The following is a 16,402-nucleotide window of genomic DNA, read 5'->3' as shown; positions in this document are numbered from 1 at the left end:
AGGCTCTCTCAATTGCAGGTCCCATTGCCTCTAACTGCTTATTTGCCCCATCTTGTACAGACTCTGCATTCCGGGTGTGGGAGGAGAAGGGGAATAAATGCCTGAAAGATTTATTTATTAATAATATTTTTTGCTCCTTTGAAGAGCTTGCTCATAATTTTTCTCTGCCCAAAAACAATTTTTTAGATTTCTGCAAATACGAAGCTTTGTTAAGTCAAAATTTAAATCTTTTCCTGAATTACCTGCTGCCTCAGTAATTGATGCAATATTAGACTTAAAACCCGAAAGTAAAGGACTAATTTCTCATATATACTCTTTAATTTTTACAATTGATCCTCAAAGTCTAGAACATATTAAAACCTCCTGGCAGCTCGACTTGAGCAGAGACTTCACAGACTTAGAATGGGATGGTATTTTAAATAAAGTACATTCATCATCACACTGTACCAGACATGCCCTTATTCAATTTAAAATACTTCACTGGTTACATTTTACAAATTTAAAATTGTCTAAGATCTATCCTACTGTTAGTCCAGCATGCAGTAGATGCTCAATTTCACCAGCCACAACTGCCCACATGTTTTGGTTCTGCCCAAATCTAGGGAGGTTTTTGGAAAGATATTTTTCAATCATTTAGTGATATGTATGGTTTTCCTATTGAACCTGAACCCCTGTTGGCAATTTTTGGAACCAGTCCCGAAAATATTGTGCTTAAAGAAGAAATATGTAGAGTAATTGCTTTTATCACGCTACTGGCAAGGCGTTTAATTCTTCTGTATTGGAAAAAAACTGAGGCCCCAACACATAGTTGATGGATTAAAGACGTTATGTATTTTATTCAGCTTGAAAAAATCAAATTTACTCTAAGAGGTTCAAAAAATACTTGTTTAAAAACCTGGTCTCCCTTTCTTACATACGTTGACCATTTACAATTTTTGGAGCAGGAGGATATATAAAATCTCTCATAATCCCAAAGGACCCCCCCCCCCCTCCTTTTTTTTTTTATATTTTCTTATTCCTCTTTCATGTCACTGTAACCTTGTAATGCCTTTCACAATGGCAGTGCTTGTAATAAAGGTATACAGAACCTTTCTTTTATCACACACTGAACTGTTCACTTTTTATGTGCATCGTATATCTTGAGGACTTTATGTTTGCAGACTGTTAGCTATGTATATCTTCTGTTAAAGCCACAAAAGGGAAAGTAGTGTTGGGGATATTTGTTTATATATTTTGTTTTGTTGTTGTTGATTGTTTGTCTTTTTTTTTTTTGTTTTTGTTTTTTTGTTTTGTGCAAATGTAAAAAAGAAAAAAATTCTTATAAATAAAGTATTTAAAAAAAAAAAAAAAAAAACATTATTATACACACTCCAGTAAAGCAGGTGGCGGTATTCAGCTTCATGCTGCTCTCTGTAACTCGCCACACAAGAAGAAGAAGAGGAGGAGGAAGAGGTTATCCAGGTATGTGTTTGTTCTTTCTTCTCTGTGTCAAGTGTTTATACTGCTTCAGGTAAAAATCACTCTAAGTAAAATGTAACTCCGCAGGTGCTTTGATAACCCTGCAACTGTTTGACTCTTCTCTGCTCTGTTTAGTGTTTGTGACGGATGTTTATCACTGAACTCATGATCTGCCGCTCCTTCAGAAACGAAAGTGAAAGTGTTGTGTGTTGTGTCGCCATTTTAAACAGCTTTAAATCCTTAATGTCATGACCAAACATGTATGCTTTATGTGAATGTGTGTATGATGTTATTATAATCAAACTGATAACGCTGTGATTCTTCATTAGTTTACTCGTGATGAGCTTCTGGATTTGAGAGTCTCAGCTGCTGATCTATTCCTGCATTCAGCTGAATTATGAAGGCTGATCAATGACTGGAGATCTGTGATTGTTCATCAGTTTCTTCTAGAGTTTCTGCTGGAGATCAAACTCTTCAGGTCCATCATGGAGGACACACACACAGATCAGGATTTGTCTACAGGATGCAGGTATTAGACCTACACTTGACATTTTATTTGATTATTTTCTACAGGATATTATATTTACTCTCTGTTAGTTGTGTTTTTAATCTTTCAGAATATTTAACACACACAGCCAGCAAGTTTGTGTACAATAATTATGAAAAGTATGTGTTGTTTAAACAGTGTTTTAATTATGAAATGTTGAATAAATCTGGTGTGTTGACTCCAGTGTGTGCAGCGCTGAACTTTAATCTTCTCTGTTTTAGTTCAGTTCATCAGAAGAGAGCAGAAGCAGAGCCCAGCTGTGTGACTATGAAGAGTGACTGGTCTATGGATCACCCAATAAAATTTAAGAGTGAAAACACACGACCTGCTGTCAGGTAGATCATCTCTTTAATATCTGCAACTGATGAGTATTTTCATAATAAATGAATCAGGTAATTAGTGTTGTGGATCTGTTGGGTTTCAGATGTTAGATGTTGTATCTGAGCTCTGCAGGATAGTGCTTGAAGATCTCCGCTTTACACTTCAGGCCACAATTGATGGTGTTAACAAACCAATCAGCGCTTTATTAATAGTTAGTGAGGTAGAAGGTGGGTTTAGGTTTTGGGTAGGGTTAGGGATCCAAAATAAGATCATACTGTATGACTACTAATGAGCAGTTCATATGTTCACATTACACAGATAATAAGCCGATAGTTAATAGTATGAATTGTGAGCTAAACTAAAGTGTTCCCGATCTCCTGCCATAAAGGGCTTTTCCTGCACACTTCCCCCTGCTGTTTCTGTGCTGTACTGATCAGCCATTCCTCTGATCTGAGTCTGTTTTCACTGAAGCGCAGTCATCATCATGTTGTGTTGGCCTCATAGATGCTGCTGATCAACACATTTGGTTTCTAGAATTGATATTTCTTAAGTTCTCCTGCTCATTCAGTCATGATAGATGATGGTAAATGAACTTGTCTTGCTGTCCTCAAAGTCTGGACTTGAGCTCTGCAGACAAACCCCCCAATGAGTGACCTTCTGAAGACTGAGTGATGAGGAGGAGGATAAGTGGAGCTGCTGGAGGCGGGAATAACAGTCAGCTGACACAGTGCAGTTTATACTGCTGCTTATAGTCATGTGATGATGATTGACACGCCTGGATGATTAAGCTCCTCCCACACCTCAACTGTGGACTTCATTCAGTGATTTGATGATTAGTTTCAGCTCTAATCTGCTCTAATAGTGCTGCATTTCTGTTGGGCTTTCTCTACTAGAAATGAGCCTTGATCTGTGTTTGCTGATATTTTCACATTCAGACAGTTTTTGTTCAAATATAAAGGAAATTAATTTAAGTGTTTTTGTAAATGAAGAATGATTAATATCAGGTTTGTGCAGTGTGGGCAGCGCTCAACTTTAATCTTCTCTGTTTTAGCTCAGTTCATCAGAAGAGAGCAGAAGCAGAGCCCAGCTGTGTGTCTATGAAGAGTGATGCGTCTATGATGCAACCAATGACATTTAAGAGTGAAAACACACGACCTGCTGTCAGGTAGATCATCTCTACACACACATGATTACACTGCAGCATTTATATGATCCTGTGTTTCTAGAAGATCAGACATTATTACGCTTTATTCCCACAGTCCAGTCAAGACATTTTAGTGAAGTACTGAAGTAGTATTAAGTGACGAAAGTATTAATACTCAAACTGTTACTTAGTAGAGTGAGTTTACAGGCTTTTACAATAGTCAGCAAAGGGTTTATGATAAAAAGAAAGATTTTAGACAAGATGAATGAACAAGTTCTGTGAGACAAACACACCACACAGGGTTCAAGGCTAAGGATTTTTTTCTCGTGGCCCGATTGGGCCAGTGGTTCAGATTTTTACTTGCCCTGCCGAAATGTTCACTGGCCCCACCCAAAAAAATAAGTTAATAGCTATTTCTTAGTGTCAAAAGCCAAACATAATTGTACACTCACACTTTGTTCAGCATAACTTTTCTTTAAATACAACTGACAATTTAAAAATGATTTGTTTACAATTGATTAAACTAAACTTGGAAAAAAATCGACATGTATATTATAAGCAAAAATGTGCACTTTAATTTTGACACCCACAGACATCGTCACCAAACAAATCAGAGCGGTCAGATTTTCTCATACATGGCCTCATTTCAGTTGTCAAGTTTTGTAAAAATCTGTCTATTGAATTAATTAATCTATTAAAAATGTGGGCTAGAATTATGCATTACAGGCTTACAATATAGAGAGAAATGACAGATGAAGCATTGTTATGCCAAGAATTGCACCCCTGCCATAAAGTGCACAGCCTCTGAAATGTGCATATATTACCTTAAATTGATTTGAAAATAATAATAATAAAGTTATGACAACTAATGACAGTGACTGAGGTGAGCTCCAGGAATGTAACCCTCACAGACGATATGTTTAAATAAATAAATACATTTAATTTAAATGCACTGATTAGATTAAATAAAGTGAATTGTTTAATGTGTGGTTTAGTTGAAAATACCTAATACAAATACTAACCAGTCAATATTTAGTATTTTTCTTTTATTTGTAAACCTAGTTCTAAAATGCATTTCACTTCTTGTTCTTACAGACAATATGTTTAATTAAATAAGTAGATTTAAATTTAAATACACTGATTAGATTAAATAAAGTGAATTGTTTAATGTGTGGTTTAGTTGAAAATGCCTAAGTTTAGAAACAGGCTCATTACATCAGTCTATAGTACAGTCAATATTTAGTATTTTTCTTTTATTTGTAAACCTAGTTTGAAAATACATTTCACTTCTTGTTCTTGCTTGATGCATCAACATAATAATCACATTAGCCTGACTGCAGTTAGATCATGAAGCAGATGAAGGTGGATCTTTTTGTCAAAGTGTCAGTACAAAAATGAACAAAACAAAAGGATTAATACACCATATTATAAGATTAATTTTGGTCAACTTTCCTAAATTAATATTACACATTCATAATACACTGTGATACAGCCTGGTTTGTTACTTTGTTGGATCGTTTTGTTTTCTCACTACAATCGATCCGCTCAATTGAACCGAGACCGTCTCATCCTGGCGATCTCGGACAAATACTGTCCAGAGTGTCTCGCATGCTGGCCCCGGGCCATCGGGCAGCCCTTATTGTCCAGCCTTGACACATTTCATCTGATAAATAATTATGGGCGAGAGAGATATTGATTTAGGATGAAACTGTATTCAGATATTCTCTTTATTATTGTCTGAGAGCAAACACTTGTATGATCTGGAGATTATCATGTGAATTAAAAACTATATTCAGTCAGACAGATTTAGACAGCAGAGATGACAGAGAATCATTATTTTCTTATTGATGGTAAAACATTTAACAAGTATAAGATCACAACAACCCTCAGAACTACAGACAGCAGAATACAATATTCAGAGGAACACGAGAACAGAAAATTATACAGTAAAAGAAACAACATTACCATGTTACACACTATAGCAGCTGAACAGGTCATCTAGGAGCTTCAGTCCTCATGCTTGTGCTCTCTCACATTTTCATCTTAAAAGATTTTAAATGTCTTTAGTGAGCATCCAGCATAATTGTGAATAAATTAAATTAAATTATTGAAGTGCTGCATTTATTAAATGACAAACACTGTTAAATGTTTACAGCATTTTGAACAGTAGATGTGTGATCAGTGTGTGGTGTTTACAGTGATCAGTGTGTGGTGTTTACAGTGATCAGTGTGTGGTGTTTACAGTGATCAGTGTGTGGTGTTTACAGTGATCAATTTGTGGTGTTTACAGTGATCAGTGTGTGGTGTTTAAAGTGATCAGTGTGTGGTGTTTAGAGTGATCAGTGTGCTGTGTTTAAAGTGATCAGTGTGTGGTGTTTACAGTGATCAGTGTGTGGTGTTTACAGTGATCAATTTGTGGTGTTTACAGTGATCAGTGTGTGGTGTTTAAAGTGATCAGTGTGTGGTGTTTAGAGTGATCAGTGTGCTGTGTTTAAAGTGATCAGTGTGTGGTGTTTACAGTGATCAGTGTGTCGTGTTTACAGTGATCAGTGTGTGTTGTTTAAAGTGATGATCACTGTGTGGTGTTTAAAGTGATCAGTGTGTGGTGTTTACAGTGATCAGTGTGTGGTGTTTAAAGTGATGATCAGTGTGTGGTGTTTAAAGTGATCAGTGTGTGGTGTTTAAAGTGATCAGTGTGTAGTGTTTAAAGTGATCAGTGTGTGGTGTTTACAGTGATCAGTGTGCGGGGTTTAAAGTGATCAGTGTGCGGTGTTTAAAGTGATCAGTGTGTGGTGTTTAAAGTGATCAGTGTGTGGTGTTTAAAGTGATCAGTGTGCGGGGTTTAAAGTGATCAGTGTGCGGTGTTTAAAGTGATCAGTGTGTGGTGTTTAAAGTGATCAGTGTGTGGTGTTTAGAGTGATCAGTGTGCTGTGTTTAAAGTGATCAGTGTGTGGTGTTTACAGTGATCAGTGTGTGGTGTTTAAAGTGATCAGTGTGTGGTGTTTAAAGTGATCAGTGTGCGGTGTTTAAAGTGATCAGTGTGTGGTGTTTACAGTGATCAGTGTGCGGTGTTTAAAGTGATCAGTGTGTGGTGTTTAAAGTGATCAGTGTGTGGTGTTTAAGTTAAATCTGATTAAATCTGTGTAGTGTGTCTTAGCTGGTTCAAAGAAAACACACATGGCTTCACTAGAGAATCTTTACCCTCACACTCATTGATTCTTTGTGTTGTTGTTGTTCCTGCAGTGTGGATAGAGATGATCAGACTGGAGACCTGCAGCAGGATTCACTCCAACCAGAACATGATGAACTCCAGAGAGTCAAAGAGCAGCACCAAACCAGCATGAAGAACAAGTATGAGAGATTATTTGAGGGAATCAACCATGGAGAGACTCAAACCCTCCTGAACAGGATCTACACACAGCTCTACATCATAGAAGGAGAGAGTGAAGGAGTGAATGAAGAACATGAGGTTTTACAGATGGAGAAACGAGGCAGAACAAAACCCTCACAACACACTCCAGTCTACTGCAATGACATCTTTAAAGCCTCAGCTGGAGCAGGACATGAGGAGAAGATGGAGAAGGAGAAAGCCCAGATCAAGACTGTTCTCACTAAAGGCATCGCTGGAATCGGGAAAACCGTCTCTGTGCAGAAGTTTATTCTGGACTGGGCCGATGGAAAAGCCAATCAGGATGTAGATTTCATGTTTGTGCTTCCATTTCGAGAGCTGAACTTGATCAGAGATCATCAGTACAGTTTTCACAGACTTCTGCTGGACTTTCATCCTGAACTTGAAGATCTGGAGCCCAAGATTTATGAGCAGTGTAGAGTTGTGTTCATCTTTGATGGTCTGGATGAAAGCAGAATCACACTCAACTTTTCAGATGAGGAGAAAGTTTGTGCTGTGACTGAATCTTCATCAGTGGCTGTGTTGATGCGGAGCCTCCTGAAAGGAGATCTGCTTCCCTCTGCTCTCATCTGGATCACCTCCAGACCAGCAGCAGCCCATCAGATCCCCTCCAGATACATCAAGCGTCTGACAGAGATTCAGGGATTCACTGAGCCTCAGAAGGAGGAATATTTCAGGAAGAGAATCAGCGACGAGCATCAAGCCAGCAGAATCATCTCCCACATCAGAAGAGCAAGAAGCCTCCAGATCATGTGCCACATACCCGTCTTCTGCTGGATCTCCTCCACTGTGCTTCAGAAGCTCCTGGAAGAAGATGTGAGTGCAGAAATCCCTCAAACTATGACTGAGATGTACATCCACTTCCTGCTGATTCAGATCAACATGAGGAAGCAGAAGTATGAAGAGAGAGATCCAGAGAAACTCTTGCAGTCCAACAGCGGAGTGATCCTCAAACTTGCTGAAGTGGCTTTCAGACAGCTGATGAAGGGCAATGTGATGTTCTATGAGGAGGACCTGATTGAGAGCGGCATAGACGTCACTGACGCCTCAGTGTATTCTGGGATCTGCACTGAGATCTTCAAGGAGGAATCTGTGATTCATCAGAGGAAAGTCTACAGCTTCATCCATCTCAGCTTTCAGGAGTTTCTGGCTGCTTTCTTTGTGTTTTACTGCCATTTAACAGAGAACAGAGAACCGCTGAGGGTGATTTATGAGAGAGAATATTCATATAATCAATATCTACAGTCCAGCTCTGAGAACTCTCTGTATGTTCTGCTCAGTTCAGCAGTAGTTAAAGCTGTCAGGAGTAGTAATGGTCATCTGGATCTGTTCCTGCGGTTCCTGCTGGGCGTCTCACTGGAGTCCAATCAGAGACTCTTCCAGGATCTGCTGACACACACAGAGGAGAACTCAGAGAACATCAGGAGAATCACACAGTACATTAAAGACGAGATCAAGAGGGATGATGACCCTCCCTCAGCTAAAAGACGCATTAGACGGTTACAGAAGAAGAGACATGACCCTCTCTCAGCTGAAAGATCCATCAATCTGTTCCTCTGTCTGCTGGAGGTGAAAGATCAGACTCTGGCCAGAGAGATTCAGGAGTTTGTGAAATCAGACAAACACTCAGAGGAGGAACTCTCTCCTGCTCACTGCTCAACAATCTCCTACATGATTGAGATGTCAGAGGAGCCGCTGGATGAGTTAGACTGTAATAAATTCAACACATCAGCTAAGGGAAAACAGAGACTGACAGCAGCTGTGAGAAACTGCAGAAGAGCTCTGTGAGTATTCATTGATTGATCACAGAAGACACACATCAGTCTGCACTGAAGACTCAGATCAGTTTAGTGAATCACTGCCCTGCTTTAACAGAAAATCTTTAGCTGGCCATATCGTCCCCCTGTGAGATCGCTGATACACCATATTACTGCATGGGGACGCGGCGACAGTGTTCTGTTTCCTTATTTGCTCATTTATTTCAGCATTTCTAAACGTATTTAACAAACTTTTCTTGACTTTTTACTCACACAAACAACATTTGTACTTATTTAATAATCTACTTCATTTGCTTTACAGTTTATCCTGGAAAATAACTCAAATCCCTGTAAATCCCTGTGCTCCTCCAGCTGAATAGGACATTTGTTGATGTGTATTTGCTCAAATCTAACACAGTGTTGCTCTTGGATAATTGTGTTTGTTTTCTGATCAGAGAAATAGTGTAATTTTAGACACAGTATTGCCGTCTCGCTGCAGACATGCCTGTAATATTACATTTACTGTAGGCCTAAACACTAAACTTTACACTGAGCTCAGTAAAATGCTCTCTGATTAGTTATTAATAATCTGTTCAATAATTCAGTACAGTCATATAAATGGGGAAATACAGCTTTAGTTAAGTTTAATGTACTTTCAATAATTAAATAAATGAATAAATAAATAAAAGAGCAGATTTAAATGAAATAATATTCTTGTTCTGAAAACGCTCATGTGTCTGTAGTATGTCAGCAATTCCTGTAATTCACTACAGTTTTGAGTGTGACTCCTTGTATTTAATGATAATATTTCATTCATTCAGATCTAGGATGTGTTATTTTAGTGTTCCCTTTATTGTTTGAGCAGTATATATATATATATAGTTTATTTCCAGTGTTGCTTTTATCGCTGTAGACTGGACTCATGAACACTCAACACTGCTCATTTCTTACTGTGATTGTGTTGCTCTTTGTCCTCTACACAGGCTACAGGACTGTAAACTCACTGTTCAGTGCTGTGAGAGTTTGTCTTCAGCTCTACAATCCTCAAACTGTGTGCTGAGAGAGCTGGACCTGAGTAACAATGACCTGCAGGATTCAGGAGTGAAGCTTCTCTCTGATGGACTGAAGAGTCAACACTGTAAACTGGACACACTGAGGTAAAATAAAAACATTTCCATCAAATAAATGCTGCCACAAATGACTTTTCCATTGTGAAATGCTGTAAAGTCTGATGAGGTAATGAGCATATGCTGTGATGTGTTTTATTTCTGTTTATTTATTGTGAATATTTCATATGTAATGTGAAGTCAAATATGAGAAACCCTGTTTATATCAGATATAATATTGCTCTTTAGTGTAATTTCTGCTGAAATGATCATTGATTGGTGTTCTTTGGTGTTTTTGGGGCATCTCTAAATGAGCTGTGTTTCTGCAGATGTTCAGCCCATCTTTATAAAGTTTATGTAATAATGAAATACAAATGTTTGATCTTCCTCCATGTGACAATTAAAGCAACTCTGAATAGTTAAAGGAGTCTTTTCCTTTTCCCTATGAGGAGGAATCACTCATTATGGACACTTCAATAATTACATCACACTCACACACAATAATACAGTGTCTTTTACTGTCCTCTACACAGACTACAGTGCTGTAAACTCACTGTTCAGTGCTGTGAGAGTTTGTCTTCAGCTCTACAATCCTCAAACTGTGTGCTGAGAGAGCTGGACCTGAGTAACAATGACCTGCAGGATTCAGGAGTGAAGCTTCTCTCTGATGGACTGAAGACTGTGAACTGTAAACTGGAGACACTGAGGTAAATGATTCTCTACTCTACAATAACTACAGTCAGACAGTTTCATATTAGAGCTTTTCATGCTTGAACATGTTAACCCTGGGTGATACTAAACCCCAGATAACAGGAATTATGGTTTATCAGTAATTCTGTTTCACACTGCTCATACTATACCTGTAGTTAACCCTCAGGGGTTTTGGGACCCCTGAGATGTTTTGACATGCCCTGACATCTGTTTTGTAGAAATAAATATTATGTGTGGTTAGTAGGTTTTAGAGAAACAAATGTAGCTGAAATACGAATCTAAAACCAGACTGAATGTGCCTGAACAAGAGTTTAGAGTAAGCAGTCTTGTAGACTAGAATATTTACTGCACAATTATGTGAAATTATTCTGTGCTCTCATTCAGAGAAAACATTACAATGATCTACATTTTGTTAAGGTTGTTTTGGGTGATCTCAGCTGTATGTGTGAGTGACAATGCTCATGAATAATTCACACCTGAGAGACAACAGACACTCCCCCACTCACCCATCAAGGGTAGTGTACAGCAATGTCCATCTGCAGAAGCTAGCCCAAACTCAATGCTTGTTGTGTTACTGCTGTGTGACCATGTAAACACTCTGGGTGAACAATATACAGTGCTCAGCATATATAAGTACAGCCCTCACTAATCTCTCTTTTACATTCATATTTTAATAGGAAGCTCTACAGTATTATATTTGTGCATATACAATAGATTAGCCAAATCTGGAGCTCATCTAACAAAATAACTCAGGATAATGGTCCAAAAACTAGTGCACTTAAATCAAATATATGTGTTATAGAAAAATATTAAATACAAATAAAAAAGAGGAAAAAACAAGAGAAGCAAAACAGTGGAAGAAATAGCAATATTTAGCCTGAATTGAATTGTATTATCTTTAAATTTCTGAATATGTTTGGTGACTAAAATATGATTGTCATGAATAAATCTGTTTAATAAATGTGTTCTGTTTAAATGCAGCAGAATACAGTGCCTATATTGACTGAGAAATGGAGGAAAGTGTTTGTTTTCAGAATGGGCTGTCCTCCATTATGCTGAGCGCTGTATGTGACTTATACAGCCGCACATATAATATATATTTGAAATGGTGTAAAACGTGTTCGCCAAACTCTCTTGTGCATTAATCCAGCATTTAATAATCATTTCTGAATGAGTCTGAGACACTGAAGTAGAGGAATGACAAACGCTTTAAACACAAGAATAAATCAGATTTAAACATGAAAAACAATTACTGTAAATCTAAATCATATTTGAAGAGCTTTAATATAGATTTCACTAATAGTTGCAGTCTCAGTTCACTGTTTGAAAACTTTTACCAGGTTGTGTCTGTCTGTGGATGTCGACATTCAACATTTCTGTGTGAAAGTGAAGCGCAGCAAGAACACAAATAAACATTATAGCAGTGTTAATCCTGTTTCAGAGCAGAACAGTGGATCTGGAGGTGTGAAAGCAGCAGAGTTAAACGCTAAAGTCAAGCTGTTTTGTGTCCTGCTGAAGGTTTGAGCTGCTCTCATATTTGTGCAGTTTCAGTTTCTTGAAAACAAATAAAAGTCTCATGATAAAGTGTGTGAAATAATCCTGATTACTCGCTCATCTAAAACAATATCTGGTAAAGGCTGAATGTGAAGGAGAGTCAGCAGTCATGAATATTGATCAGGTGTTTCTCTCCTGACAGAATAAAAGTCCCCTAATGGAGCATCAGTTTGAATGTGACTGTGGGTCAGGTGATGAACACATGAAGAGAGCGGCTTTGTGTTTGTCTGAGCTCATTTTGTTTTAATCCACAACAGAATCACAATATAAATGATGAAATCAGCTCATTTCCTGTTGTGTTTTATACATGACTTTAAGATGATCTTCTGAGCTCAAGTGTGTCTTCTTTCTCCTCACAGCAGACTTTACAGCTTGATGTGGTGTATTATGAACAATGTCTTTGCTCTGTACACTTCTACAGATGATGTCGAGTCCTTGTTGAGTGTGTGAGTGTGTGTGTGTGTGTGTGTTTGCTGATGCGAGGGCTCGATCAATAAGGAGAGCTGATCAGGATGTGTGTGTTTATCACTGCTGTTGACATGAGCAGAAACAGCAGTCAGCATCTTCACAACACAAAGAGATGTGTGATTGTCCAACTGTGTGATGTGGACTATTGCTGTGTTTGTAGATTGTCTGGCTGTATGGTGACAGAGGAAGGCTGTGGTTTTCTGTCTTCAGCTCTGACTTCAAACCCCTCACACCTGAGAGAGCTGGATCTGAGCTACAATCATCCAGGAGATTCAGGAGTCAAGCTGCTCTCTGAACAACTGGAGGATCCAAACTACACACTGGACAAACTCAAGTATGTGGAGCATCAATGGCCTTGTGCTTTTACACTGAATGGCTTTAAAAAGACACTAGAAAGCTCTTTTGTGATCAGCTTCAGTTTTCTGTGAGGGTTATGGGGTGAGGACAGACAGAAGATACAGCTTGTAGAGTATTCCAGTCATGTCTATGAAGAGCAAATCATTGAGTGTGAAATGAATCTCCTCTGTAAATGTTGGAGTGTATTGGCTCAGTTACAGTGACATTAAGCGGGACACACTGTACAGTTTCAGCATTTGAGCTGAGCAGAGAAACTTCTTCCTCCATTTCTGCTGAAGAATCCTACAATATCAGGTCAGGAATAGGGTTGGGGATTGAAGATGGATTCCGATTCTGGAATCAGACACTTGGATTAATGTTCAGACTCTTGTTCTAAAATCAACAACTGGATTCCTCTTCTCTGTGTACACATGTGTATTTTTCACTTGCTTATCTGTCAGGAACTTGGGCGCTGGCGAGCAGCTTTAATAATCTGAACATAGTTTAGAGATGGACTGCAACATGTGCTCAAAGGCTGCATGTGCTGAAGAACGATGGCAAAGCTAAGTGTGATCACTGTAATAAATGAATGTTGCAGCAGGGTGTCTCCATCAACATGAGCAGTATCTGCGCTCGCTTCACCAACAGCAGAGGAAAAGAACGCACTGTGTTACATTCATTGTGCATCCCGGCTCAACCAACAAGTGTTGTGTGTTTTAGCTCAAGAGTTTGGAGCGTGTAGCTGAGCAGCTCAGTGCTAGCTTTAGCTTATTAGCTGAGGGGGAAACTAAACAGCTCATTCTCTCCATCTGTGTGTGTTTACAGTCTGGATCATGGAGGACACACGAGGATTACAGCAGGACTGCACAAATGTAGGACTACACACACACTCTCACACAAACTCACACATGTACACACACAAGCACATGCGCGCACTCACACACAAGCACATGCACACACACACCAGTGGACATGTGCGCGCACACACACACTCTCCCTCTCTCTCACACACACACAGACAGATACGCCCACAAACACTCACAAATGCACACACACACACACACACACACACACACAGCTGTGGTTATAAATGTGTGTGTTCTTGTGTTCAGATGTCTGTTTCCTCACTCTGGATCCAAACACAGCACACACTCAACTCATTTTGTCTGAGGAGAACAGAGAGGTGAAGAGTGTGAGAGAGAATCAGCCGTATCCTGATCATCCACACAGATTTAATGGTTATTATCCTCAGGTGTTGTGCAGAGAGAGTGTGTGTGGACGCTGTTACTGGGAGATTGACTGGAGTGGAGATTATGGTGTGTGGATATCAGTGTCATATAAGAGCATCTGGAGGAAGGGAAGTGTTGAGTGTGAGTTTGGACATAATACTCAATCCTGGAGTTTGAGCTGCTCTTCCTCCAGTTTCTCATTCAGTCACAATGACACACACACTGATCTCCCAGTGAAGCCGCTCAGTAGGAGAATAGGAGTGTTTGTGGATCACAGTGCAGGAACTCTGATCTTCTACAACATCTATAGAGACACAATGAGCCTCATCCACTCAGTCCAGACCACATTCACTGAGCCGCTCTGTGCTGGGTTTTGGCTTGATTATTCTGGATCATCAGTGAAACTGAGCTGAAGACTGACAAGAGATTTATCCAGAATCCTCTGCTGGAGCAGTTTGCAGCAGTGATGTATGTGTGTGTGTGTTTGAGAGTGTGTAGCTGTGTTTAAGAGTGAAAGTGTGTGTGTGTGTGTGTGTGTGTGTGCGTGCATGTGTATGCGCGTGTGTGTCCGTATGTGTCTGCGTGTGTGCATGTCCGTGTGTGTGTGCATGTGTGTGTATGTGTGCATGTGTGTGTGCGTGCGTGTGCGTGCGTGCATGTGTGTCTCAGTCTTCATCAGTGTCATCATTGATGTTGATGAAGTGTCCTCCAGGATGCTGCTGTGTTCAGATCAGCTCATTCTTGTCTACAGGTCAGGCCCGGCGCCAGGAAGTCAAAACTGAGGGGGCACTTTGAATCCATAGGGGGGCACTAGACCTGGTGACTGATATTGGTCTCTTGTTTCTTTCATTTAGGCTATTTATTCACATTTATAATTACTTTGCATTACTGCCTAAGTTACTGACCTAAGGCAGTAATATAGGCTACGTTTTAATAGTAATAACAATATGCAGTTTCGCTATTACGAATTTTATTAACAATGGTAATGCATACCGCTGTCACGTTTTAGCGTGATCAAAACAGAACAAAAAAAACAGAAAGGTGCGGATCCAAGTGCGGTTTATTTACAGTGCACATCAACAGTTAAACAAGGTGCTTAAAGTACAAATAAATAACAAAACAAGAAACATAAAACAGAGACAAGGCTCAAGAATCAAAACTCGAATATCAGACTTACTGGGAATACTGCAGCAGGAAAGACAACAAGGACAAACGACGGGATAACAAACTGTGGTGAAATGGTTGTATAAATAGTCCAGGGGGGTATTCCAGAAAGCTGGGTTAACTTACCATCTGCTAAACCCTAAACTCTCGGTTGATTTACCCAAAACCTGCTTACCGCGAGTATGTTGGTTCCAAAACAGGTGACTAGAGTTAGTTAAATCAACCTGCTGAAGATAACCGCGGGTTAATGCGCGTGCACGGCCCACACCTGAAGGCATTTTCAGTAGATCGCTGAATTCACGAGTCACCATAGAAAGTCACGGTGAGAAAAAAAGGGCAACGCACTTTACAGAGGCGAAGCTGGAGGTTTTAAACACAGAGATTACACATCTGCTTCAACGAAGGAAAGAAATAAAGAATAAGAAATAGATAAGAAAATAAAAAATAAATAATAAGAAAATTTATTAGTTCATTAAATTACACATGCCACCCTCCATTTTATTGTAATGATAAATTAAACTACTCTTTAACATCCTTTTTGAGTATGTTGTGTAACCATTCATGCATTTATTTTTCTTGCCATTAATTTCTTAAGGCCACAATATGTGTATTGACTAATAAGGCTTATAGAAATTGTAATCTTTCTGGAGCTAGAACTCTGTCCAAAGTCATTAAACACAGAAACATTATCATAAAAGGTAATATTTAATTACTGGAGCTCTTTATTTAACACTCTAGAATATTCTTTCTGTCATGCAGCTAATAGAAAGAGGCCTGTCTAACTGCTGTGTCCTATAATAAAGGCTTTTCAGTGGTTGAGTTTTTGACTTAAACCACACACTCTGTCACTGTTGTAAGTGATTGTTGTCAGATGGCTTTAGGTTCTTTTTATTTTGCATGCAGACGAAGTTCCTTCTGCCTCAACTAACAAGCAGTGTAAGAATTTTCTGCACTTTTCCATATTTGAATATTACTCTTGGATCACAAAATCTTTTATCTACATATTTAAATTCTAAAGTAGCTGTATAAGGTCCATCTTCAAAGATAAAGTCACATGAGCATCAACTTAAGGTGAGAAATGTATATGAAAAATATGTTACACGTTGAAAGGTGTGTGTATAAAGCAGTGTGCAAAATAATTCATTTTATTTCAGGAAATGAAGAAATGAACAGATCAAACTATTTGATTAAAATAGTT

At 38.8% G+C, this 16,402-nt stretch overlaps 1 protein-coding gene across 3 annotated transcripts; it reads left to right on the top strand.

Annotated features, from left to right (window-relative positions):
• Nucleotides 1-1,419: 1,419 nt before the first annotated feature.
• On the top strand, nucleotides 1,420-16,052 carry LOC103910514 (protein NLRC3-like). Of its 3 annotated transcripts, XM_088649657.1 has the most exons (11): nucleotides 1,420-1,461; nucleotides 1,899-1,987; nucleotides 2,227-2,340; nucleotides 2,940-3,028; nucleotides 3,378-3,491; nucleotides 6,714-8,663; nucleotides 9,620-9,793; nucleotides 10,276-10,449; nucleotides 12,636-12,809; nucleotides 13,637-13,683; nucleotides 13,924-16,052. In XM_088649657.1, the coding sequence occupies exons 5-11, from the start codon at nucleotides 3,424-3,426 to the stop codon at nucleotides 14,451-14,453; spliced, it is 3,117 nt and encodes a 1,038-aa protein (XP_088505783.1). In that variant the 5' UTR covers nucleotides 1,420-1,461; nucleotides 1,899-1,987; nucleotides 2,227-2,340; nucleotides 2,940-3,028; nucleotides 3,378-3,423; the 3' UTR covers nucleotides 14,454-16,052. The 3 variants fall into 3 exon arrangements, with proteins under 3 accessions (XP_088505783.1, NP_001431512.1, XP_087101871.1); NM_001444583.1 differs by lacking the exon at nucleotides 2,940-3,028 and having other exon boundaries at nucleotides 1,788-1,987; nucleotides 13,924-15,738; XM_087245745.2 differs by lacking the exons at nucleotides 1,420-1,461; nucleotides 2,940-3,028 and having other exon boundaries at nucleotides 1,545-1,987.
• Nucleotides 16,053-16,402: the final 350 nt, after the last annotated feature.

This window comes from Danio rerio, chromosome 4 (assembly GCF_052040795.2).
Source record: "Danio rerio strain M-AB ecotype USA chromosome 4, GRCz13ab, whole genome shotgun sequence".
Lineage (NCBI taxonomy): Eukaryota > Metazoa > Chordata > Actinopteri > Cypriniformes > Danionidae > Danio > Danio rerio.
Note: the sequence above shows the minus strand (reverse complement) of the source record. Positions and strands in the feature narration are given on the sequence as shown.